General features: G+C 38.9%; 1 protein-coding gene across 1 annotated transcript in view; it reads right to left on the bottom strand.

Moving 5' to 3' along the window:
- The window catches only part of ryr2b (ryanodine receptor 2b (cardiac)), a 78,377-nt gene that overhangs the window by 27,387 nt on the left and 26,698 nt on the right, over window positions 1-24,292 (bottom strand). Inside the window, 31 exon segments of the mRNA XM_036594153.1 lie at window positions 73-124; window positions 677-798; window positions 1,989-2,085; window positions 2,375-2,487; window positions 3,139-3,219; window positions 3,439-3,489; window positions 3,721-3,871; window positions 4,423-4,532; window positions 4,788-4,875; window positions 6,127-6,367; window positions 8,235-8,535; window positions 8,602-8,627; window positions 9,066-9,169; window positions 10,062-10,143; window positions 11,968-12,203; window positions 13,556-13,616; window positions 14,350-14,399; window positions 14,586-14,707; window positions 15,661-15,737; window positions 16,335-16,450; window positions 19,502-19,622; window positions 19,867-19,942; window positions 20,096-20,173; window positions 20,430-20,567; window positions 20,729-20,818; window positions 21,110-21,221; window positions 21,442-21,605; window positions 21,931-22,071; window positions 22,202-22,292; window positions 23,336-23,559; window positions 23,689-23,858. Coding sequence (XP_036450046.1) covers window positions 73-124; window positions 677-798; window positions 1,989-2,085; window positions 2,375-2,487; window positions 3,139-3,219; window positions 3,439-3,489; window positions 3,721-3,871; window positions 4,423-4,532; window positions 4,788-4,875; window positions 6,127-6,367; window positions 8,235-8,535; window positions 8,602-8,627; window positions 9,066-9,169; window positions 10,062-10,143; window positions 11,968-12,203; window positions 13,556-13,616; window positions 14,350-14,399; window positions 14,586-14,707; window positions 15,661-15,737; window positions 16,335-16,450; window positions 19,502-19,622; window positions 19,867-19,942; window positions 20,096-20,173; window positions 20,430-20,567; window positions 20,729-20,818; window positions 21,110-21,221; window positions 21,442-21,605; window positions 21,931-22,071; window positions 22,202-22,292; window positions 23,336-23,559; window positions 23,689-23,858 — 3,686 coding nt within the window.

Below are 24,292 nucleotides of genomic sequence, written 5' to 3'. Positions count from 1 at the left end.
TAGGAAAACATCTTTTCAAGTAAGAGGATTAGGTAGGAGAAAGATTATATTTCTCTCAGCAGTAGCTCCTACCTTGGCCATGATGTCAGCATAGCCCAGGTACAGAGCATCCTCTTTTGGTTTGCTGTGGACATACAGGGAGAGAAAAACATAAATAATGGGCTTTGTGTCCCATACTGGGTCTCCTTGCTTGACCAATCAGCATTTGTTTGATGCACAGCACTGCAGAGTCACATGACACATAGGAGAGATTCTGGAGGCACTAATCTATGAGCCTCGATGAGCTTTGCTTTGCTTTTCAGTGTCTTGCAAATATGCTTACATGCATCTTTGCAGAAGTTTAGATCAGCCTTTATTCATCACACCCTTATTTAAACCATGCTGACTTGTTAAGTAATCTCAAAAAGACTAGCTTAAATGGTTTTGACACTATGACATACTGTTATCTACAAAAATGGAAAAAAGGGTGTCAGATTACTAGTAAAAACAGTAGTAGCAGTTCTGTCTGTACTTCTGTCCATGGCAAACTTCAGACATCAGACATGTCTTGGTCCCCAGTTGATGGACTACATTTGTGATAAGGAGGGAAATGTGTTGCCATTTACTGTACAACAGTGAAATGCTATTGTTACACACCCACAGGCACATACTCAGCCACACACAGTCACACACTCACCTCCTCTCACTTAGGGCACTTTGACGGAAGAAAGTGATGAGTTGATGAAGCGGGTCAGTCTTTTTGTTCTCCTTCGTTCCCTCTCTGCTCTCCTTCTTGAATCTCTCTCCATCTGTTGCTTTCTGATACAAAATGACATCTTCTTAAAAAGAGAATGTGAAAGGAAGAAACATACACTGATCGATGCCGATAGGTAAACAAAATTATGCTATGAACAAAATGAGCATGTAAGAGAGTGCAGCAGTCCAGGCAAATATAGGAGGCAAAAGATAAAATGTGACTACAAGCACTGTATAATGACCTGACAACACACCCACACACACAGTCCTGTCTTTATATTTTATATTTGTAAATAAATAAATATATATATATATATATATATATATATATATATATATATATATATACAAAACTACCTAATAAATATATATATATACATATATATAAACAAGAAAAAACTGAGGGCATCTGGAGTGTTAGGGAGGCTAGATGTAAGATAACTAAGTTCAGGTTTACAAATTAGTTTTTAGGTTGAGCATAGTTAGTAAATATGTAATCCTCCCACTAAGCAGGTGTAAGCACAAAAAATACAAAACATGACCCAGTACAAAAACTACAGAACGCCAAAGGCTAAAGTTGTTTCTTCAAGTGGTGCAACCATCATGAAATTGCAAGTTCCATCCTCATGGATGCCACAGCCATCAGCGGTCGGAAGTCCAAGATGGCATAATTAGCTCTCCCTCTCCCCCTATAACCGTGCAATGCTAGGGACCATGGTCGTCTGTTAGCTTGCATAACATAACTGGCAGTTATTCTTCTCTTGTCATGGTCCAACAACATTCAGGAAATTAGAAAATATGAGGTGGCTGGTTTCATGCAGAAGCATGTAGCCTTCAGCTTCCCAGCTTGGTAACTTGATGGGTAAAAAAGATAAGTTAGCTCATAAGTTCGACCAAAAAACACTAAACACTGCGGTTTTACTTTCCTGCTCGAAACATGCAAAAATGCAGCACAAGCTGCCGTTCATGTTTCCATGGCAGCATGTTTACGGATTAGTAGTGAACATGTCATCGTCAAGTTAAAGTGATAGTGTTTAGCGATTATTGCCGTGTTACACATTAGGTAGTTGTTACTATTTAAGACATGACTTATGGATTGTTAGTGCATCTGAATTTAGTGGAAAGACGAAAAAATTGAAATGTAACTAAGGATTAAGTGAAGACTTTACAAGTACAAACTTCGCAAAACAGGTGCAACGCAGTGCAGGTTCCAGCAAACAGTTGAACGCACACATACAGTGACTGAAACTCACTGCTAAATCTTCAATCAGCTTGTTCTCGTACAAGCCCTCCTCTGCCTCCACCCAGTTCTTTCTGTAGCTTTGCAGAAACAAATCCACTGCTCTGTGCCTATAAAGAATTAAAAATGCCCCAGCCACTGTCAACACACTGTAATGAAGAACATGTTTGTCTAAAACAAAGCAATAAATCAAACAGACGAATCAGATTTCCATGAATTTGACCACAGCCTCACCAGTGCAGGATGACAGACATGAGAACAGGAGACCAAACATTAGCTAGTAAGTTAGCTCACTATGTACAATGTTTTAGAGGAAATGAGCTGAATGAGTCTGTTACAAACATTTTCTAATTTCTGTGTGGAGTTGGTAGTAGTGTTGAGGATCTAGCAGTAAAGCACCTGGGCAGGTTGTAGAGAGGGGTCATCCTGAAACAGGCCACCACTGCCCGCTTCCTCTGCTTGGATAGCAGCTTCTGCCACACTGCTCTCTTATTCCTCTGAGGATGCTCGACCTGGGCGAATACAACACACAGCAAGGAATGGATGACGGATGGATGAATTAGAGCCTGGCTGATAGAAAATTCTGTGACCAATATTGATTTGACAGGGCTCAGAAATTACAATACCCAATAATTTCAGTTGAAAAATTGTAATATTTTATACTACTTTTAGTTGCACAGTGCTTTACTGACTGATGACAGTGTGTTCTGAATTGTCATTCATCTTGCATACAAATCTTTTCTAATTTCCCATCAGTTCTCTTTAAAGAAAAAGTTATTTTGTTATAACATTATATATTATTTAATTTTCATCACTGTATTCTATGCTAAATATTAGCTTTGGATGCTTTTTCATTTCTTTGCTGTTTTACCATGATAGCACTTTGTGTAACATACTCTGAAAAACATTTTTTTCTAAAGAAACCTTGTAACCTTATACAAACTTTTTAAATTTCATGACCTGACTTGATATCTGATTAGGTGAATGAACCAAAGTATAGATATTAATAAACGAACTAATAAACAAATCGAAATAAGTCAGCAAACACTAATTTCCAGACCTCAACAGCCATGCCTGTTAATTGAGCATGGCATGCAGAATGGCCTTCTCAGAAACAGCCACATAACAGGCTGGAGAAGGGAGTTCTTCCAAAGCAGACTTACCTGATCCAGATAGAAAAGGACACGAGCGATGGTCAGGATCCTCTCAACACGTAAGGATTCCACTGACCGATCAGAAATGTCCTTAGGAGAAAGAGTGAACGTGAGTTCTTTCAAAAAGAGTCTTAGAGCTTAGTTTATGTTTATAAGGTTAAAATTAATGTTCAGACTCATGAATGATTACAAGCCATTTCTTTACACTATGCTTAAAAGTAAGTTTTTTGTTTTGTAATTACACTGGCACAGTACTCCAAAAATGTGCCACTCACACTGAGAAAGCTGATCCGCTGGCTTCAGGCTTACCTCTTTCAGGTTGCTGTGAATGCATGCTCGAACCTCATCCTCTGTGTCTTTCTACAAGAGACAAACCACAGAGAGAGTGGCTTTATGTATGGACATGACAAGGCAGAAGTTTGTCTGCCTTCCTCACATACGGTGTATGCATGCAATCAGAGTCACTCCCTTTAGTGCCACATCACAGCAGAAGTCTGGGTTCATCAAGGCTACAGTTCAGCTTATAGTGATCTCAGGTTGAATTTCTTCGTTTAGGGCCTGCTCCAGCAGTGCAGATGGCAGAGAGCCTACCTCAGAGAAACGGCCCTTTGCCACAGCAATCAGGCCCCGATCGCCATGGCAACATTGGTTCAGCCCAATGGAGAGGAGCTTCTTCAGAGCGGCCACGATCAGTGAGGTGTGCGCCGAGTATCGCTCATCCTTGCTCCTCTTCATCTTCCTCCTCTCACCTTCACACACTCCACCCTGTTGGACATTCACTCGGCTCAATTTTTTTGTTCTCTTATATATTTATTATTCATATATATATATATATATATATATATATATATATATACCTACATATATATATATATATATATATATATATATACTGTGCATTTTAAATGTTTTCAAACTCAAAAAACAAGAAGGTTTTGTTCTGATAAAGATACTGCCTTCTGTATACTTCTATTTTATTTTATTTTATTGTTGTAAAATACAATAAAAATGTAAAAGACCAGTAGCCCTAAAGATTTTTGTCTTTTGTTTATTTTTAAAACGATTACGATAATTATAAATGTTAGATATCTGTTTGAACCACACTATGTTGTTGAACAGCATACATGTTGTTTAAACTATATTCTTGATCAATGACAAAGTTCCTCAACAGCTGAAAATCGCAGTCTTTGTGTTTTGCTGTGTTTTCCAGTGAAAAATAATACAGTGTTAAAGTTCAACTACTGATCTGCGCAGTGAATGGACACTTCATTCTCACTTCATTAAAACCAAAACAAGTCCAGAGAGCAAACCTTGGCCATTTGGCTGTTCCCACCGCCCACCAGAAATGTCATGTTGTTGATGTCATTCTGAACCACAAAGTTCTGCTCCTCCCACTTGAAGTTCTGCAAAATCAAATCACACACAGCTGAACACCACATATACTTTCCTTAAATAATGTAGCAAAAGGCAAAACAAACTGTACATACAATGCATGTTTTGATTTGTGGTAGTATGAAGTATTCAGGATATCAATCTTTAGGAAATGTTGTAAGTATTAGTATTGGAACTAGAGAAATGTCAAGCCCCTTCAAGAACACTGCTGAGTGCTGCATGCATCAAACAAAATGAGAATGAAAGCGTGCACGAGAGCAACTCACGTGAGATTTAGCCCAGAAAATGAAAACATCTGCTACCAGGAAGAAGAGCCTCTCAGCGTCTTCATTCATTTCTCTCAGCCAGCTCATTCTGACAAGAACATACAGTGTTTATTGTGAGCAGTACTTGATAAAATCATGCAACTGTACCTGTTATTTATTACTGGTAAATTATTATATTGCAGTCATATGCAATATACACTTACCAGCCACTTTATTAGAACCCCCTATTTGTAGCTCTACCTTGCTGATGCACAGTTTGTGACTGTAGTCTATCTATTGCACCGCAGTTTTTTGTCAGTCATCCTCTAGATCCTTCATCCTTCATGGTCAGCTTCTGACCACAGAGCTGCTCTTGGCTGGATATCTGCAGCTAGTGGACCACTCTCAACATAGCAGTGACACTGACACTGTGTCTGATACATTTGTACTAGTGCCACACATACAACCATGTCAGTGTTACTGCTGTGCTGAGAATGGTCCACCAAACAAATAATATATGGTGTAGACAGGAGCTGACAAATGGTGCAACCACAGATACAGCTAGAGCCCATGTGTCAAACACAAGGCCCACGACACAATCCTATCCAGCCCGCAAAACTATATTAATTTTCTATTAATATTAGCCCGTTTCACAACGCTCTGCACTACAGTCCCCAACATGCACTGCAACATAGTGTGTGCTCTGACTCTCCCACCACAACAGCAATCTATGGGACAGCAGTAACACCTCCACACCAGTCATATCACCAAACACACTAACTGCATTTCAGCTGCAGTTCAACCAATATAAACAACTAACGTCAGCTCAACAGCTCAGAAATTGAGCCTAAGAATTAATGAACTTGCAGCAAAGAAAGGATGCCAGTTGTCTAGCTCAAGCAAATAGGAAAGCTTAAAAGACTGAGCACCTGGGGTCATTTAAATTTTGAATATTTCAAGTATTCATATCAATATTTCAAGGTCTACTACAAGTGCCTATATTTCACTGTGGGGAATTTGGCATATTTTGAATAAACAATGGCCAGTTTGAGTTACAGCAAAATGTTAATTAAAGATTAAATAGAAACACAGGAGTTCTCTAGCCAACAGATTGCTGAGATTTTTAATATGGCCCTTTTAGTGGTCGAGTTCGACGCCCTTGAGCTAGAGTCCGTAACTGTACATCTACACAGTCAACCTATAAGGTAAGCGGAGTTCAAAGTGGACATCAAGTACGAAGGAGAGTTTCCTAAAAGTGGACAGTGAGTGTATAATCTTATACACAAAGAACCCTTCTGGTATCCATAATATAAAATGCAGGAGTTTAAGCTTTTGTGTACTTCAGGCAGCTGTAGCTTACCTATGATGGTCTACAAATGGGATGAGGAGGGGGTAAAAAGCATACAGATCTTGCACCATCACGGTAAACTTCCCCTGGATAGCAAGCTCCGCCTCTGCCAAATTGCCACACCCCTCCGTCTTCATCCGCTCCTCTTCCTGCAGCACCGACTCTGCCCTCTTCTTTAGTTTTTCCATCAAAGGCAGGAAATGACTCTTTAGGAGGCGGGGCTCCGCCTTATGAACAAGTGGCTGAACAAAAACTAAAATAATGGAAATGAGTTAGCTGGAAATACATGTTCAAAGCATCATGGGACTTCTGAAGCCTGTGCAATTAAAAAAAAAAGCAAGGACAAAAACTTCAGACACCCAGTATGTCTTGGCTGATCAACAACATTTGAGATAAACTGTGTATATTTGTTTTTTCACTAAGTCACTACTTAAAACTTGAAAACGATAATTTTTGACAATTATATATGCTATTATGTTTCTTTCTTATTTTTATTCAAGTGATTTCTGCAAGACGCAAATCACATTTGGTTAAGATGCACTCCTGTGCAAAAGTCCTCAGCAAAAGTCTTTAAACAGTTTTTAAAATATCACTCATCTGGGCAATAAATGTGTTTCTACAAGCACAAACACTGTATGACATTAAGGTAATTCATACAAACATTACTGCGGTAAAATGTTTTCAAAACAGTAGTTGATATCTTGTGAGCTGGATAGAAGAACACTTGGTTCCAGATTTCTTCTTGATGCCCCTAGCAATGAGATAGATTTGTTAAATTCCATCACTGCCACGCAAGACTGAGTGAGCCAACTGCTACTGGATGAGTAACTACAAATGATGCTGTGCTTCCTTGAGGAAATATTTGTAAATAATTAATTGAACACATTTACACTCATAAATCACTATTTCTTTGTATGAACGTTATTTGTATTTTTTAATAATAGTGTTTTGTGTGCACATAAGTGGTTATGACCCAGATAAATAGCTTTTTAAATATAATTTTCTCAAGGGCCTCGAATATTTGCACAGTACTTTATGTATGACTGGGCATACACTGTACGATTATTTGACCGATTTTAACCCGATTTGCTCTTTGCAAAAAATTTAGCGGAGCACGGAGACAGAGGAGCTGCGTGTAAAACACAGGCAAATAAGAGCCATTATCATGTTTATAATGTACAGATCCAGATGTAAAGACACTCTACAATTTCTGCTCAGCTGCCAGATTGTAGTTAGATATTTCTCCAGCTCTCACTGTATCAGGGCTTCTCACCACATTTTCATACCCAGTTTACATTTTTGCTGTGCATAAAAGCACAAACAGGTCCAGTAAGTTCAGCTTTGTTTGTGTCGTGTGATCTCTAAGGAGATCTGGGAGTTTGAGTTCCTATTCATAGCCCAAATGTGTTATTCATAGCCCATACTATACTGTGTTATACTCTCACTTTGCCTTGTCGTCTAGTGTGAGCGCCCTCACGACAAAAAAACAAGAATTTTTGTGACAAACTGACAATAAGTTTGTGATGCTCTCTGTTTTAGAAATCTTCTAAAATTTTTTAAATTGTGTATCGTATGCCCAGCCTATCCCAGTACCAACTCTAGGAGAAAAACCGTGTTTGATACAATAAAAGTTTGGTAGTAAACACAGACGATATCTGAAGATCTAAACTATCTTCAAAATGAATCCAACATTTTTACTCATGATAATTTTACAACTATGTATAACTACATAGTGTAAACGAATGTGTTACAGAATGACAACATCTCTAATGCTGTATTGGCATGGTGGCTTTGAAATCACTATTGTTCCGCACCTCACAGTGGTACGCAACTGGTGGCAGCACACAGCTATGAAAACACTGCCAGTGTGGCAGCTTTACCAGCAAAAATGGCTGAAGTTTAGCAGTGCTGATTGTTTATTTAAAGTAAAAAAAAAGGCATGCACTGTACTCTTTTAAATTTTTGTTGTATAACAATTGGTGTGTCTGGACTACAACAGTGAGACATTCAGAGACCCAAAAAACCCAATATTTGACTTATGAAAATAATGGAATATCCAGTTTGTCATCAGCCCTGTAAAGACAGCCTTAGAGTTCTAAGGGTTAAACATTTCCACTCACTTGCAATTTGTTTCATCCAGCTGCAGTCAGGTGTACCAAGCTGGGCGTGGATGATAGAGAGGCTTTGTCCCAGGAGGGTGTTGGTATCCCGTATTGTGAGACAGGAGCACGGCCTGTCTTGGAGCTCCTGAGCTTCTGGGTCAGTTGCTTCACCCCACCGGAACACATAGCTACACAGCATTGGACAGATGACCTCCATGACCCTGGACAGAAGGGCATGGCGGGCAGAAGACCCTGCCTCTGCCAGATCCTCGACTTCTGAGAAAGCTTCTTGCAGGGAAGGAAGGACTGTGCACAGCCCCTCAGTTGTAGTGGTCACATCTGCTCTAGCACAGGGAAAATAATTTAGAATGTATACAACTTCAGCCTCACCCTCGTCTGGCTAGCTAAGAGCTTTGATCATGAATTCATATTCTCTTTAAGAGCCTATAATCGATTGATTTTATCTAACACTGCATTTTCAGCGTTTGTTATTGTCTGTCACAAGTTGTTTTCAGACACAGCGGTTAAACAATTTCATTTTTATTAGCCTAAATTGCTAATATTTATAAGCCTACAGTGTTACTGATTTTTATATGATACTGGTGCAAAATAAGACTTCTCTCCTGTGGGTGGCCTAATAGCATGTTGCTCTTATTTATCAACCGTTAAAGCTAATATATTACTGTATTATTATAAGTTTGACTTTTATTGAAATTATTAGCTATACATGTAATACATTAACTTTTGACCACATTCTGTGTGCATGACCATATGTCCACATGGATGTACTTAAAAAAAGCATGTGTAGCATTTTGTGTGTTTGTGTGTGTGTTTTCATGCACTCATTACCTTCTTTCTCTTCATTGCTAATGTGGTTAAGTGACAGCTCCAGGAAACATACAGGAAAAGCAGCTGATAAGGCAGCAAGGCACTCCCCTAATAAAGGCCTCTGTCTATGAAAAGAGAGATAAGACATGGTTAGTTAGAACAACCTCACGGCAAAAACTGACAAGACAACATAGTCCAGAAGAAAAGGGATCCTAATCTAAGTCAAACGCTGCATTGACATGCCCCTGTTGGGGGGAAAAAAAAACATTCATGCCACAAAGCGAAACTGCTGTATAAACCGACGGTACATGTCTGATGATAAATCAAATAATTCATATATGACAAACTTGATCACAGTGTACATCATTTTATCAAGCTCTCTGTTAGGACGCTCTCAATGCACTGATTGGCTAACGTGTTTACATTCTGCTGTTGGAAGATTATTGCAGAAGCTTGAATTCAGTAATGATATGTGACTGGCAGCTGCATGCAGCCATCTGAACATTGCCATGGTAATGGCATTACTGCAGTGACAGTGGCTTTCATGCTTGAATCAGCATCTGGTTTATTCCACTCGTACAACTGAAAGCAAAAGTTGAAAAAAACAGAATTAAAAATTAAAAAACCAAAAATACACTTTAGGCCAAAACTATCACAAAACAATATCTCGGGTATCAAGCAATGAATTCATAACCACAACTTAATGGGATGTAGCTTTTAGAGCCATTAAATGCGACGGATGTCTGGTTCCTGGTACTATAATGGTAAACAATTCCGACTCAGTAAATTTCTCTAGAAAGGTGCATTTCACACCAAACAACTCTGAATGATTTTGTTCACATCTATACCTTTGAATGATTAAGTAATTTTGCAAAATTGGTGGAGTTCCCCTTTAAGCATTTCAGAACACTGAAGTTTAAAGTCAAAAGCATTTAGAACATTTAGAACACCTAATAACAGCTTGGCTATCATCTCAATTGACACACAAGACAATAACAATTACAACCGCAATAATACCTTTCCATAAGAGTGTTATTACAAGTGCCAAGACTGTACAGACTGCAAAGGATGCGGTAACAGCAGGCCTCCACTTCATCCACTGACAAAGAAGAAAAAAAATCAGGTCAATTTATGAAACAAATATGTTAAATATCACTGTTTTCGGGAGAAAACCTTGTATCTTGAAAATGGTAACTTTACAGGAAAAGGAAAAAAATGACTTTACTTTTAATGTAAGTCGGTGGAACCAGACTTTTTTCCAAGTCATCCATTTCTTTTGGTCCATTCTTCATTAAAATTAACATAAAATGTAAAGGGCAACAGGCATTTTCAAATTACATCAAAAACTGAAAAAGGAGATACAGGGATTTCGTCTGACAGCAGCAGTATACTGGTAAATCATCATATGAGGCCAATATACAATTGTTGTAAAGGGGTGTGAATTTATCACACCTAAAACTTTCAGTTAAGATCAATTATGATTATTCACTTACACCTTATTATATTTATTGAATTAAGTCTGAAGTTTCAGAAGTTTTCAACTAAAAGAAATTTGTTGCAATAAATAATTCTTATCATTAAAAAAAAACAAAAAAAACAAAACACTACCTGCTACAAAGCCAATTTAACCCTCGTCATGACCAAGTGCACAAAGAGAACTGAAATGGCAAAGAAATACATTCATACATGAGAGTGTCCAGAGGAAATCTCTACGCTTTATGCCTACTGTATCCGTAAAGTGCACCTAAGTCCACGAGAGGACCGAGATTTATTCAGTGCTGCAAGGAAGACATGGAAACGTCCATGTGTTTGTAAATGAGATGCTAATGAGTGCGTACAAGAGTAGAAGGGAGGGAAAGGGATGAATGATTCAAAGGGCTGCTCCACGGATGGGGTTTACAGCAGAGACGGGGCTTATCTCAATGAGGCCAGACAGATTCCTGCGGCGTGATTCAAACAGATTTCAAATGCGATTTGACCTGGGCCCTCGTGAGGCTGATTTTAGTTAGCAGAGACGTGGGGTCACAATCAAGGAAACACAATGGAGGCAGAGGAACTTCTGAGTGATAGAATCTTTTCTGCAGAAAGACTACTGACGGACTTTTGGGGTGAAAGTCAAAGTTATTACAAACTCATTGTTCTTCTGAACATTTGGACAGTCTCCGTAAGCAAGATTTAACAGGACAGACTTTGACGGACACCAGAGACAAACCTTTGACGCTGTGTAGATGCTGTTTAGATTCAGTTTCATCATCGACTGTCAATCTTTCCACCCATATGTCTATCCAGCCATGCCTCACATTCATTCGCTCATCCTTCAATCAACCTACCCATCCACCCGTGCCATCCATCAATCCGTCCACCCGTCTGGCCACTCATCTATTTACCAAACCATCCATGCTTCAACTAGCCTTCAGGCCTTTATGGTATCTATCCATCCTTCATGCCCTTCATCCATCCGTTCATCATTTTATACATCCGTAATCTACTCTATATGTCTGAATGTACCAATTTCAATTAGTATACTAAGATAGTTTAAGGTGCACCCATTGCTGACACAGGCATTCAATTGCGACACCCAGCATGTATAATCTCCTCAAAAGGAGCCTAAGGACACCATGTCCAGTGGCAAGCATCGGCTAGAGGGGCATAAAGCCCCCCCCCACTGGTGTGAAGTAGTGGAAGGGCATTCTCTGTAATAATGGAGCTCCACCCAATACCTTTGGGATGAGTTGGAGTGGTGTTTATGATCTAATCATTCAACATCAGTACTTGACCTCACTATTTCTCTTGTGGCTGAATGCAATCAAATCCTCACAGCAATGATCCAAGAGCAGACGCTGATACTGCAGCAAAAAAGGCCAATCTCCCTATTAATACCCAGGTGGTTACAATATTTTGATATGTAGTGTGTGTGACCTACCAATCAGGTCCTCAGAGCTGTGGCAATGGTCTATATGCCGGAACAGAGCGGTCAGTACTGGAATGAGTGCGGTGGTGGTGTAGGTCATCAGTTCTCCATCCCCTCTGGCTTGGACCCTGCTTTGACCATACGGTCCTGTGTTTACATTCTCCACAGCCAGCTCCAGATCCATTGCTGCACCCTCAAAGAATGAGCACAAGGCTGACCGTACACACTCCACCGTCTTCATCACTGCCCTACACGTTAAGAAACAAGACATGCTAACACCACAAAGCATGAAAATGAAGTCTGGCCAGGACAAAGTTAGTGTTGTGTAAAGGAAGCTAACAGAAAGCTAAAGTAAACAAACACACTATTAGTATTTAGTGTATTTTTAACTGAAACCAGGAGGTGACAATATAGAACACAAGAATGCAATGGAACAGTATTACAAAGTTGTTTAACCACTTTTCTTTTGTATTACTATGATCTAATGAAAAGCAGCATTAAAGACAACAGAGTATGTGCCTGTCAGACACACAACAAAAGCAACAAAATATTAAAATTCTAAAATCAAATGAACATAACCAAAACAGAAACGCAACACACAGCAGTGTTTTGACAGTCTTCATATTAGAGCTCAGTACTGTCCCTTACACTGGCACAGAGGTCGTCATCATGCAGCTCTGTTTCTGCCCAATTTGTGGCTTCACAGCAGAATTAGATTTTTAGGTACCAATAAAATAATCCTCCATTGCAGTAACAGGAAGCTTTGCTGAGACATCTAACACAGCATACCAACAACAAATGGTCTGAAGTTAACTCATAAATGGTCTTAAATGCTGCTAATTCACCCTTTAACCCTCACAAAATGGCAAAGAAGAGAAAGACTTAAGGCAAACATCGATAACTGAGAGATGAATGGACAGACTTATTTATGACCACTCCAGCTGGATTCCTGATACATTTAATCTGCAATAAGAAACTGTCAAACACTAAAAATTCGCAAAGCTGAAGTCGGCTTCTCGTTTGCCAGCTTCTTGTTTGAATTTGAAGCTGACTTCAGCCTCGTAAAAACTTGAATGTTGAGAGACATTTTACAAGACGCTATTCTACTTTTGTGGAAAAGTTTCCTGCCGGAGATGCGAGAAAAGCAGCTATGGCTGAGCCAAAGCTTAAAGCAGCGCAGAGTAAGTCTGTGTTTTCATTTAGATTACATTTTTTAGCCTATACTAGGACATTAGCATGCACTGAGATCTTTACAGCCAAGATGGTAAAACATTACATCAATAAAATAAACATAAAATGTTGTGGCTCCCAAGCTGAATTTATCCTTGTTGAAAGGACAAAATCTTTAGGTTGGCGACCCCTGATCTAGGACAACAAATTCAACTCATAAACTACGTAACAAGCCCTGTATGAGCTGAATTAGTAGTGTTGTAGCAGGGACAGCATTAAATATAGACTCCTCCAAGACTGTAATTGAGGAACAATGGTTTAGAGCTTTCTGAAAAACCTAATTATCCATGTCATTTGGCTGTGCTATACAGGCCCTGTCTCTCCTGAAAGCACTGTAACTTCATCAGATGAGCATCACAGCACCACCTACCTGGTATCGAGAGACTGTGCAAGAATCTGCAGGCAGCTCACCACAGACTGAGCATCCTTACCTGAAGACACAAGATATGTTATAAGATTATGATGGGACTAAAATGAGATAAGACAGCACACCAGCTACCCTGAAGTCTGCATAGAAAAGCCTTAATGCAGAGGTTCCCTTGTTTAATTCATTTCAACTCAGCAAATGTCAAAGCCCTTCGCATGTGAGCCACCCAAGTATAATTTATTTTAACTATTTCCAAAATATGTAATATTATTATGAATAAACAAGGAATGTTTTGTGTAAAATTAAATGCAGCTGCTTGTTTTTCACCATTACTTTGGTTACTGCTTCATACTCAAACTGATACTACAAAATTAATAAATAAAATTAATAAATAATAACTATTAACAAAAATAAGACACAATATTGTTTTATTCTAAAACTCACATGCTCGTTTGAATACCCAATTAAGTAAAAAAAAATTAGTTTGGACATCCGTATGTATTAGAACACCACATCCCATACCCCACCCCACCCCCAGGTCCTGATGTCCCCCCCAGATTAATGCATCAGAGTTACAGGAAATACTGAAACTATATTAAATTAAGTTAAATTAAATTAAACTACATAAAAAAAATCTGTTGTAGGGTATAGTAAAAGGCACAGACATAAAAGCTACTGCCAAATAAAAGAACATAAACCAAAGCTAAGTAAATAAATAAATACATAAACTAAGGCAGCCTCTGTGGAAACAAAGAGATGTGATTTAAAGTAAGATTCCTGTACAGGCCAGCCCTTACCAAAGAGAGAAATCCTACGTCTGGCCAGTGCTCCCAGTTTACAGAACAAACTTTGAAAAAAGAAGAAAGGAATGGATGAAAGCAAAGATAATCATGCCCAAAGCAAAGATAACTATCACTGCACATCAGATGTGCAATGACATAAAAGCAAAGTGGTGTAAAAAGCATCAAAAGTAAGAGAACAGATACGCGGTCTTCCAAAGGCCAGCACACACGTATAACTAAAAAGTCATTACCTTGTAACCATCTCTTTCTCTTTACTAGAGGCGTGACCACAGTTACTGAGGGGACACAGTGTTCTGGACAGGAAGTAGAGGTGATGATTCTTAAAATACTGATCCATTAGAGGCAGAATCACCTGGGAGACAGAAAGAGAAAGACACTGGTGTATAGAGGAGCACTGGGAACATCGAGTGCGTTTACATGCACTTAATAATCCAATAACTGCAGAAAATCAGTTTTTCTCAGTAATCCGATCAACACTTTTACATACACTTGAGTAATCAGATAATAAGGAAACTCCGGGTCTCCATGAGTCAGACAGTAAACGGATTTCTGTTTTGCAACAAGCCAATAAACACACAGAAGGTGGCGTAAACGTGATGTAAAACGCAAACTTCAGGCCACGGCTTTTTTTTTTTTAAAAACACTGCGTCACTTTACCTAAAAATGTAAACATACATCATCTAGAATATGAAGAATATTTAAATCCTTCATTTTGTCAAGCATATAGCTGGTTTCAGCGTCGCTCCAAAGGTGTTTTGCTGCATCTCACGGCGACGCTGCTCACTTATTTCTGGTACCGCAGTCTGTTTTCGCACATGCACAAACCGAGAAATCCATAAGAAATCAGAGTAAGAGTTTACATGTACTGAGAAATCTGATTACTGAGCTAAAATCCAGCTCTTTTAATCAGATTTCTTAATCGGATTTCTCCGATCTAAGAAAATCAGAATGTGCTGTTTACAAGACCATTTGAATAATCAGATAACTGCAGAAATCTGATTATGATCGGATTATTGAGTGCAGGTAAACACACTCATTGTCATTTTGGTCATTGACCATATGAGACAGCAGAGTATGTGCATACTAATATTAACAAAATATAAAATCTGTAAAATTACATGAGGCACATCTGTCGCATTTGCAAAGTGTATTCTCCAATTACTAGCCCATTTGGACAGGCTCTCAAATTTTTAGATCAATAAACAAATATAATTTTCCATAGTTACTGCCAATCTTTACCAAGGGTGCCAGAACACACTGCACCTTGTGCACAATGAATCTGCAAGTGTTAAAGCTTAAACTAACCTTGATGAAAAAATAGATCTGTTGTTCATGGGGCACCTTATCTGTCTTTCCCATTTGCCCTCGAGCCTGCACAACCTCTGCAGAGGATACACACCACACACACACAGAGACACACACATAATTTGGAAAACTACTCATGTGTAACTTAGCTCAGTTTTTGTCTTCCACTGGCAATCCAGCAGAATTGGCATCTATTTAAATTTAATGCTTCTGTGTCAAGGAACACTAAAATGTATGAATTTTAAATTCAAATTCCACAAACGTTGCTCTCACCAGAGTTTATGGATCATTACTGTGGTAATAACATGATGTGTTGTGCAGTAATATCACAGGTAGGGTGTAATTCAACATTCAGTGCCCTGCTTTAATATTGGGACAACAAGGTCCAATTTATTATTTTGAATGGTTACTCAAAAAATCTGAAGAAAAATAATGAATATAAGGTATTTCAACACAAACAATTTACCAGAAAAACTATCATATATTTTTGTACTATCACTTCATATTCACTATTATTTGATGTATTGTCTTTGGAAAAACCTTGGGGGTAATTTAAAGGTACAGGTCAATGAAACAATCTTCCTTTGCCACATTGGTGTCTGAAGTTTGCTGGTTTAGTTTACACTGGAGATACAAGGCTAATACAGCTAACAAGTAATGGAACCATTTTATACCCAGCTCCAGCATTTGCTCCTGTGCTTGCTCTGTGAAGGAAACGGCCCGCTGGAGCAGACAGTAGGCAAAGCGGCCGGCGATGGCAGGAGAATCCGCGTCTGCAGGCATCCGTTCCCTTAAAACAACAGTATAAAGGTCTACTAACTGTTCTGAAATTAACTTTGTCCAACCTCCAACAATACACACTATTGTTACAAGCATATACTAAAAATATTCTGCCCCAAATATGGTTTAATACCTGAACGTTTAAGTGCGTTGTACTTCAGGACTGCAGTTTGTACAAAGAATCCTTTTCTGTTTAATGTGGTAAGTTAGTACAAATTGACAAAAACATGCACATATATTATAGAGGTGCAACGATTATTCGACTTAGTCGACTAAAATCGACGACCAAATTAGTTGGCAACTAATTTAGTAGTTGATTAGTTGGTGACGTCATTACGCATCTTTCTCGCGCTGATTAGGAACGTTTTGGCATTACCGCTTACTGGAGAGTTAACAACTGCGCGATGGCAGCCTCAAGAACAAAATCCTCAAAAGTGTGGGAGCTAAACTCAGAAAAAAGGTTGTCAGTTGTGCTATTTGTAAAGCCAAACTTATCTGGCATGGAAGCACATCCTCCATGCAGGAGCATCTAAAGAGGACATGCATCGGCTCACTGGATGAAGAAGATTCATCTAAGTAAGATAGTTGTGTTAGCGAGCTAGCTAGCTAATGTTAATGTTAAATTCCATCCTACTTCATGTTCTAAGCTGAGCTGTAATATTTTCTATTTTGAAATGCTGCTCTCTGGAATCGTTAATGGAGTTGGAACAGAGAAGAAAGTAACTATTATTCACTGCGACCCTGTTCACGTTCCAAATAACGTTCACAGTTTTAAACACTGCATTGTCGTCTTAACGTCGAGGCCACTGGTGCGGTCAAATTCAGCAAACACAGGAGAGCGATTACAAACAGGTTTCTGCTCTCCGCCAATGTTTGTCGCCACTCGCAAACAGTTTAAGGAGGTAGTTCTTCATGAACACTCAGGGTAGCTGGACAAATGTTGAAATAAAGCGTTTACACGAAATCGTTCAAATTTAACTGTTCACCGAGAACAAGTTTTTCGCAAACGTTCGTCACTTTTCCCTCAGCTCCATCAGCGGGGAGTATCCGCTCTTAGAGGAGATCAGGAGAGCACAGAGAGATGCTGACTTTCCTCTGTTTCAATAAAGACCTGTGATGTAAAGTTTAGTTGCAGCAAAGTGTAGACAGACAGCAGAATGCACACAAATTGATTTTTTTATTTACTTGATTAAAGGAAAACTGATTTAGTTTTGTTATATTTTATTGCTGCTACTTTGCAGATCCTTGGTAATACATTTTGACAGGAAAATAAATTTAAGACTTTTACTATTTTATGTTTTGTAATATCAGGAAAGATCATTAAAACAGTGAATTTTTGAAGGTATTCATCTATATTGTCTTCATTGTTAGTGAAATTTAAGCTAAATTTAAAAGCTAACAGCTACATACAAGTTGTTTGGTAATGTAGTGATTCATAATCCGAATAATCGATTATTCGTTTCAGAAATTGATAGATTATTTTACTATCAAATTAGTCGTTTGTTGCAGCCCTAAATTATTATAAACCTTTTGAAAAGCTAGGTGTACATAAATCGTCCCCTTTATAAGGTTATATATTATAAGGTTCTAACTGTGTTCTGAGCAGTATTGAGATATTGAGCTTCAAAGATTTTGCATTCCAGTTAGTAAAACTGATATGTGGAACAAGTCTGTGTCATACATGAAAATGACAGACACCCTAAATTTATTCTAAATGTTCAATATCAAAATCCTATCAGATATGTAAATGAGTTTTTTTGGAACAGGTCAAATGCACACAGAACCGTCTCATCCAAAGAACTTTCTGCTTGATATATGACAAAACATGAAAAGAAGCAATGATTTTCAAGGAACATAAACAGTTTATACATAATTAATTTTAAAACATAAAGTTAGTGTTGTAACAGAGTGTCTACATTATCAGAAAGTGAAATTTAATGCATTCTATGACATTTTTAGGACATTTCTTGTTTTAGGACAAATTATCTTTTTCTTATTCAAAAGTGCATCGATTGAAAGATTAAGTATAAAGGTCAGTGCTAAATATTTTGTCCAGTGCAGAGTTCAATTCTAGGTAGAGACCATCAGTTTAAGTTTCCTTTAGGTTAGACAGAAACCAGCCACAGTAATAAACTGTCCCAGCAAGTAAGTGTAGCAGGTCAGTATAAAGGCTGTATAAGGTTTTGTCTCATATCAATGTGCCAAAATGTCTTGTTTGTGGAGAAAGAAAGGAAGATGGATGAATAAATGAAATTAATGTTTGTGTTGTAAGACCCCATCGATTTAAATGTTCACTATTTAATGACCTTGAAGGCTTAATATTTATAAAATCTAAGACAAAAAGACTTTTTAAATAACTGAAAGAAGACAGGCAGAGTTTCAGCAACATGTTTTCATGTTTCATAAAGTTTTATAAAGTTTTCCTGCAGTCACTAAGCAGAGCGGCGACATGACAAAGAGGCAGAACCTGATTGGTCCTCTTGTGTGTGTTGAAAGTGCTGACTGGCTCACAGATAGAACCCTATAGAACTAAGTTAGAGTTTGACTTTGGAGACAGAACCTTTTTGTTTTCTAAAAAAAGAGCCCAAAAATGCATAAAACTTAAAAACACACCTCGTATAATGTTAAGAAGTTGTCACAGAATAAGAACATGTGAATACCTCACTTTTGAGAAAAATGTCAGAAAGAACTTTATAATTCCACAGGGATTAAATGTTTGACTCTAGTTCACTTTCAGTCATATTTTTGTCATTAATTAAACTGCATAAACTGAACTGATCTACTGAATTTACCTGATTTTCAGCATTAAGAACACTTTAACTTTAGAACGAGTATTGAAATGGCACATACTCTGCCATATTAAAAAGGTATATCTAAATTTATGATACAATGGCTCTCTAAAGTAAGACTAGCATAAAGAAAATATGAGGTCAAGAAAAAGACAAGAACAGAAATGAAACAGGAACATGCATTTAAAAATAACTGTACATGTCTCCGCTAAATTCTTCAGTGTGAACAAGCAAGTCCATTGCAGGCTTAACATGAGCTTTATTACCCTCACCTCCACACAGTGTATCCGTTGATATGGAAGAACTTTAGCACATCCTGAGCTCGCTCTCGGACTCTGTTCTTTTCTCTGGCACTCAGAGACTCATAGGGCACCAGAAGTGGGTGACTGCCCCCTCCTGGACACAGACATTTACTACACCATCAACGTCATGTACAAGCACCATTCTACTCATGTGGTTCACTCATCTTATAGGTCAATTATTAGGGTTAGGCTTGTTGCCCTCTACATGCTAGAGTGTGTGGGGCTGCTATAGCCATATCAGACACATCAGCTGTCTTGCTGCAGTTTTTACACACGTCAGTGGAGGTGGAGGGTGGACCACCACCCAAAAGTGTGTCACTGTATGTAAAAGAAACCTTTAGCCTGCAGCTCCTGTTGCTTCCTCTTGGCCCAGATGTTGTGGTAGTTCTCTGCTAGCTGCTCTGCCATGGCCTGCAATACATCATATAATGAGACTGAGAGTGAGTTTTCTTATTATCTCTCAATATTCAACACAACGTCCAGCAGATCATCGTAACAAAGCGAACTGAAAGTTCAGTCTGCGGTCTTTGTGCTGCATATGTTTGCTGTGGTGAACACACTTACATACTGGTCCCAGGTCAATGTGATGCAGCTGGTGTCTACAGGTTTGGGGCTGAATGTGGAGGTTCCCTCAAACGAGAGCTTCGAGAAGAGAGATAAGAGCCCATTTGTGCTGCATTTAAAAGAGCGCAGTTTGTCCTTACAGAGGCTTTTCAGGCCACATGAAATCTACCTCATGTCCCTCTTGGATGAGGTTTCCCAATGATTTGAGGACTGTCCAATAACAATTTCCCTTACCTCTCCTAATTTATAAGTTATCTGGCTCACTAAAAAGATCTTCTTTAGACCTTCCTATTATTATTTAAATAAGTATTTATTTTTTGGAACTGTCTGTTACCTGCCCTGACTGTGAGATCCTCCTAGCTGGGTTATGAAGGCCCCTTGCTTCCCCTTCCTTTGTCCTATCGATGTTCCAGCCCAAGGCCAGCATGCTTTTCACAGTCTCTTTAATTGCTCCTCGGTAGCTTTCTTTATCCTGAAACAGAGCCCAGCCACAAGGAAAGATATTCAGCAGAACAGAAACACCAGAATCAACTGTAAGATTTTTAGAATAATCTTTTACTGAACTGTGCTCTGAGTTTGTGTTTAATACAGCATGTTTTTAATACTATTTTCAAGTGTGTGTGTGTTCCATACTCTCTCAGATAACGCTCTGTAGGGCTTCAGGAGAGGGTGAACTTTAGAGCTCTCACACATCTGCTCTCCGTGGACCCAACCATTAGCAAACTAGAAGAAAACATACAGTACTCAAGATATGTAGTAAACAAACAGGAACAAAGCACAATATGCAACATTCAGTGCATTCAATTGGTGAATTAATTTGTGCATAATACACAGCATTCAACATATTCAACCAGTGACTTTCAAATCACTATTAAAGTAGTAAAATAAAATCAACATACTTAATTTTCAATATGCAAATAAAGTCAGTATGCAAATAAAAAAGAATAGACCAAAAGACAGTCTGTAAAACAATATCAGTAGTCACTGAGTGTAGCTTATCTCCAAATTTCTTACCTTCTCCAGTGACCATTTCTCATGAGTGTGTTCTGCATACTTATTCACCACATAGTCCAGAGCCTCAGGCACGGTTACACTGGAAATGGTCAGGAACATTACACTGATAAAACTACACTGCTAAATTACTGATAGCTGAAGTAGCTCCTAAATTAAGATTTGCTGTCTTAACTCATAAGTCATAACTTTTAGGTCATAACTTTTAGACTTTTAGCTAAACATTCCCTTTAACCATCCTACACCTAATTAATTATAATTAAATGGTTATGTAACAAAAATGTATGTGTAGCAAAACAATAATAATAACTGGGGCTAATCCCCTGTGCTCTTACTTGGCAGTGTCCAGAGGCTGAGGGCAGAACCGCCCCTCTGAGTCCAGTGAGGAGTTTCTCTCCAACCCACCACTACACTTGGAATCAGTGTGGTCAGGAGGAATGGCCCCAGCCACAGCACTGAGGCAGCCTAAAGTCAGCTCGAACAGCTCTGCTTCGTAAGGCTTGAAAAGACAGTAAAGCAACCAAAAATGACAAACCTCACTCACACAGACCTTCTACAGTGTCCTGGGTGGCCAAAGTATGGTACAGTTGCGTGTTTTACTAAGTGTGGAATTTTGTAAGACATTTAATATTTTGCTGTAGGCCTCCTCAATTCTTCATTGGTCTGACCACAGGATTACTGCTGACCTGATATCCAGTCAAGAGTGGCTCCGCGGTCAGAAACTTACCATAGATGAAGAACTAAAGGACGGCTTACGAGGTGGAACTACAAAATCTACAAAACAGGTTTATTAAAGTTTGCTCATCGCCATCACTTGAACGCACCTTTTTGGTTAGAGCTCGGAATACACCCCAAAAGAGCTTTCTGCTTAGCTGTAGCTCCACCTCCGAGGCAGAGACAAAGCTGCCCTGCACACCGGTCATACAGTAGTACTTCCAGCTCCGCTCATAATGATCAGTCAGTAGCTGTAACAGTGAGCGTCACAGGTTTAGAAAAAACGAGATATGGAAGGTTCAATGGATTAATTTATATTCAATTGACTTTTCAGTCTTACATTAATATCTTAAATCTTAAAAATTCTTAGATCTTAAAAACCTTAAGTGGCATCTTGGTGTTCTCCGTCAGCTGGGTGACATCAAGCACAAGATTCCGCAGTAGAGGTTGTAACAGGGAGGGTTTCAATTTGCTGTAAATATCAATACATGAACTAATAAAGATATGGTCAAACAGTGTTCTTTTTTTATTATTATTTTCCCCAATTTTCTTCCCCAATTTAATCATATCCAATTCCGTCCACTATCTAGGACTCAATCATGCAGGCAAAGGCTAGCACAGGCTTTCTCTATAGCCAAATCTTTAAAGTCAGCTACCGCATCTTTTCAAACTGCCACTCATGCAACCTCACTGGACAGCCCATCGCGCCAGTTGGTTCTGTTAAGTCAGGTAACAGACTCCTGCGCTGACTAGCATCACGCTGAGTGATACGCTGAGTAATGGGAGCCATCCTACCCACCCAGAGAGAGTAAGGCCAGTTGTGCCCTTTTGGACTCTCAGCCACGGATGGCTGTAGCAAATGCAAAAAAATAGGTATAAAAACGGTACAATGGCCAAAAAGAAGAAAAAAACCCAGACAACAAAACACAAGTTTCAAAAGCCAAAAGAGACAAAACAGAGAAACATGATCTAAAACTGTAAAAAAAAAAAAAGTCAAGGCCTAGTGTAACACAAGTAAATACAGAAACACTCAGAACTGTAAGTAACCAAAAAGATTAGCAAAAATGACCTGAACACACTGTATACACAAGCTGCCCTTGCACTAAGCAATAGCATTAAAAAGCACAGATAAGCCTAGATAAGCATAGAAAAATGCAAAATATGTTTCCCTCATGCATATGCATTTGAAGGAGTATCATGCAAAAGGTGGACGGATTGTGCAGACCATAGGCGGCGATATTTGAAGTACAGTTAATATTAAACATTCCCTCGATTTAATAAGCTTTTTTAGCAATTAACATTGGCTGGTTTTGCACAGAATTTTCTCAACCTTTAAAAACCAGTTGTAAATATGTGTCAGCGTCTCAAAAGCATGTTAGGAGCCTTCCTTTAACAGTGGCAGCAGATTTAGCGGCTAAACAGAGAAACAAGCCTCAAACACATGCTGAAAGATTATCAACATTTTATGTGATAGAAACACAGCTCAGCACAACAGCACATCTCAACAGTCCTCACCCGCACACAGACAGCAAGCAGTCCTGGATGGAGTCCCTCTGGGCCTTGGTGAGGCTGCTGGCCTTGGAGAAACTGTAGAGCGCCTGTAGGAGAGCATCCACTGTAGCCAGTTGGACAGGAGATGGGTCACAAAGCAAGGAGGAGTATTTACTCAGCAACGGGAGCACAGCCACACACACGTAACGGTTCAGGGCTAGAGCCATGTCTGTACCCCCCAGACCAGTCTTCAGAGAGAGATGAATAGAAAATCAGAAATTAAGTCGTTAAGTAATCTCAAATTGACTTGCTTGTTAAATTGTATAAAACATAATTATCCGAGCTGTAGTATCAGATGAAAACGATGATTCTCTCACAGTATCCATGGTAACAGCGGCTTGCAGGTCAGGGAGGAAGCCTCTCTTGAGTAAACGAAGCAGTAACTCCTGGTCCTGGACTCCATAGACCCGGTCCAGAAACAGCACCATGGCTGCCTTATGATCCGGACAGAATAGCCTGGACATGTCCAGCTCCACAACTGAACCCTCTGTAACATTTTATAACATTTTAGCCACAATCACTTCCCATTTATATACTTTTACAACTGTAATCCTTACTGTCCCAACAACCCAAGTACGCCACATGAAAAGGTCAAGGTTTTTTTGCATGACTGCATGTATGAATACTTACTGTTCAATACTGACAGATAAAGTTGATCCAATTTAACAAATCGCAATAAGTAGAAAGGGAAAGTTCATGAACAAACTTTAAGTTGGTTCGAAAAAGCCAGCTAATTGCATTAAAACATTAAAATGGAACAATTATGTTGTTAAAATGTTGCTAAAATGTTGCTAAGTGGTTGCTGCAGTGTCCAAGGTGGATGGTAATGCGTTGCTAGGTGCCACCTTAAATTCTGCGCCACCTTAATTTTAGTGCCACCTTAAATTCAGTGTCACCTTAATTTTAGTGCTACCTTAAGTG

This window comes from Colossoma macropomum, unplaced genomic scaffold (genome assembly GCF_904425465.1).
Source record: "Colossoma macropomum unplaced genomic scaffold, Colossoma_macropomum, whole genome shotgun sequence".
In the NCBI taxonomy this organism is placed as follows: Eukaryota; Metazoa; Chordata; class Actinopteri; order Characiformes; family Serrasalmidae; genus Colossoma; species Colossoma macropomum.
This window is presented reverse-complemented; position numbering and strand designations above follow the sequence as displayed.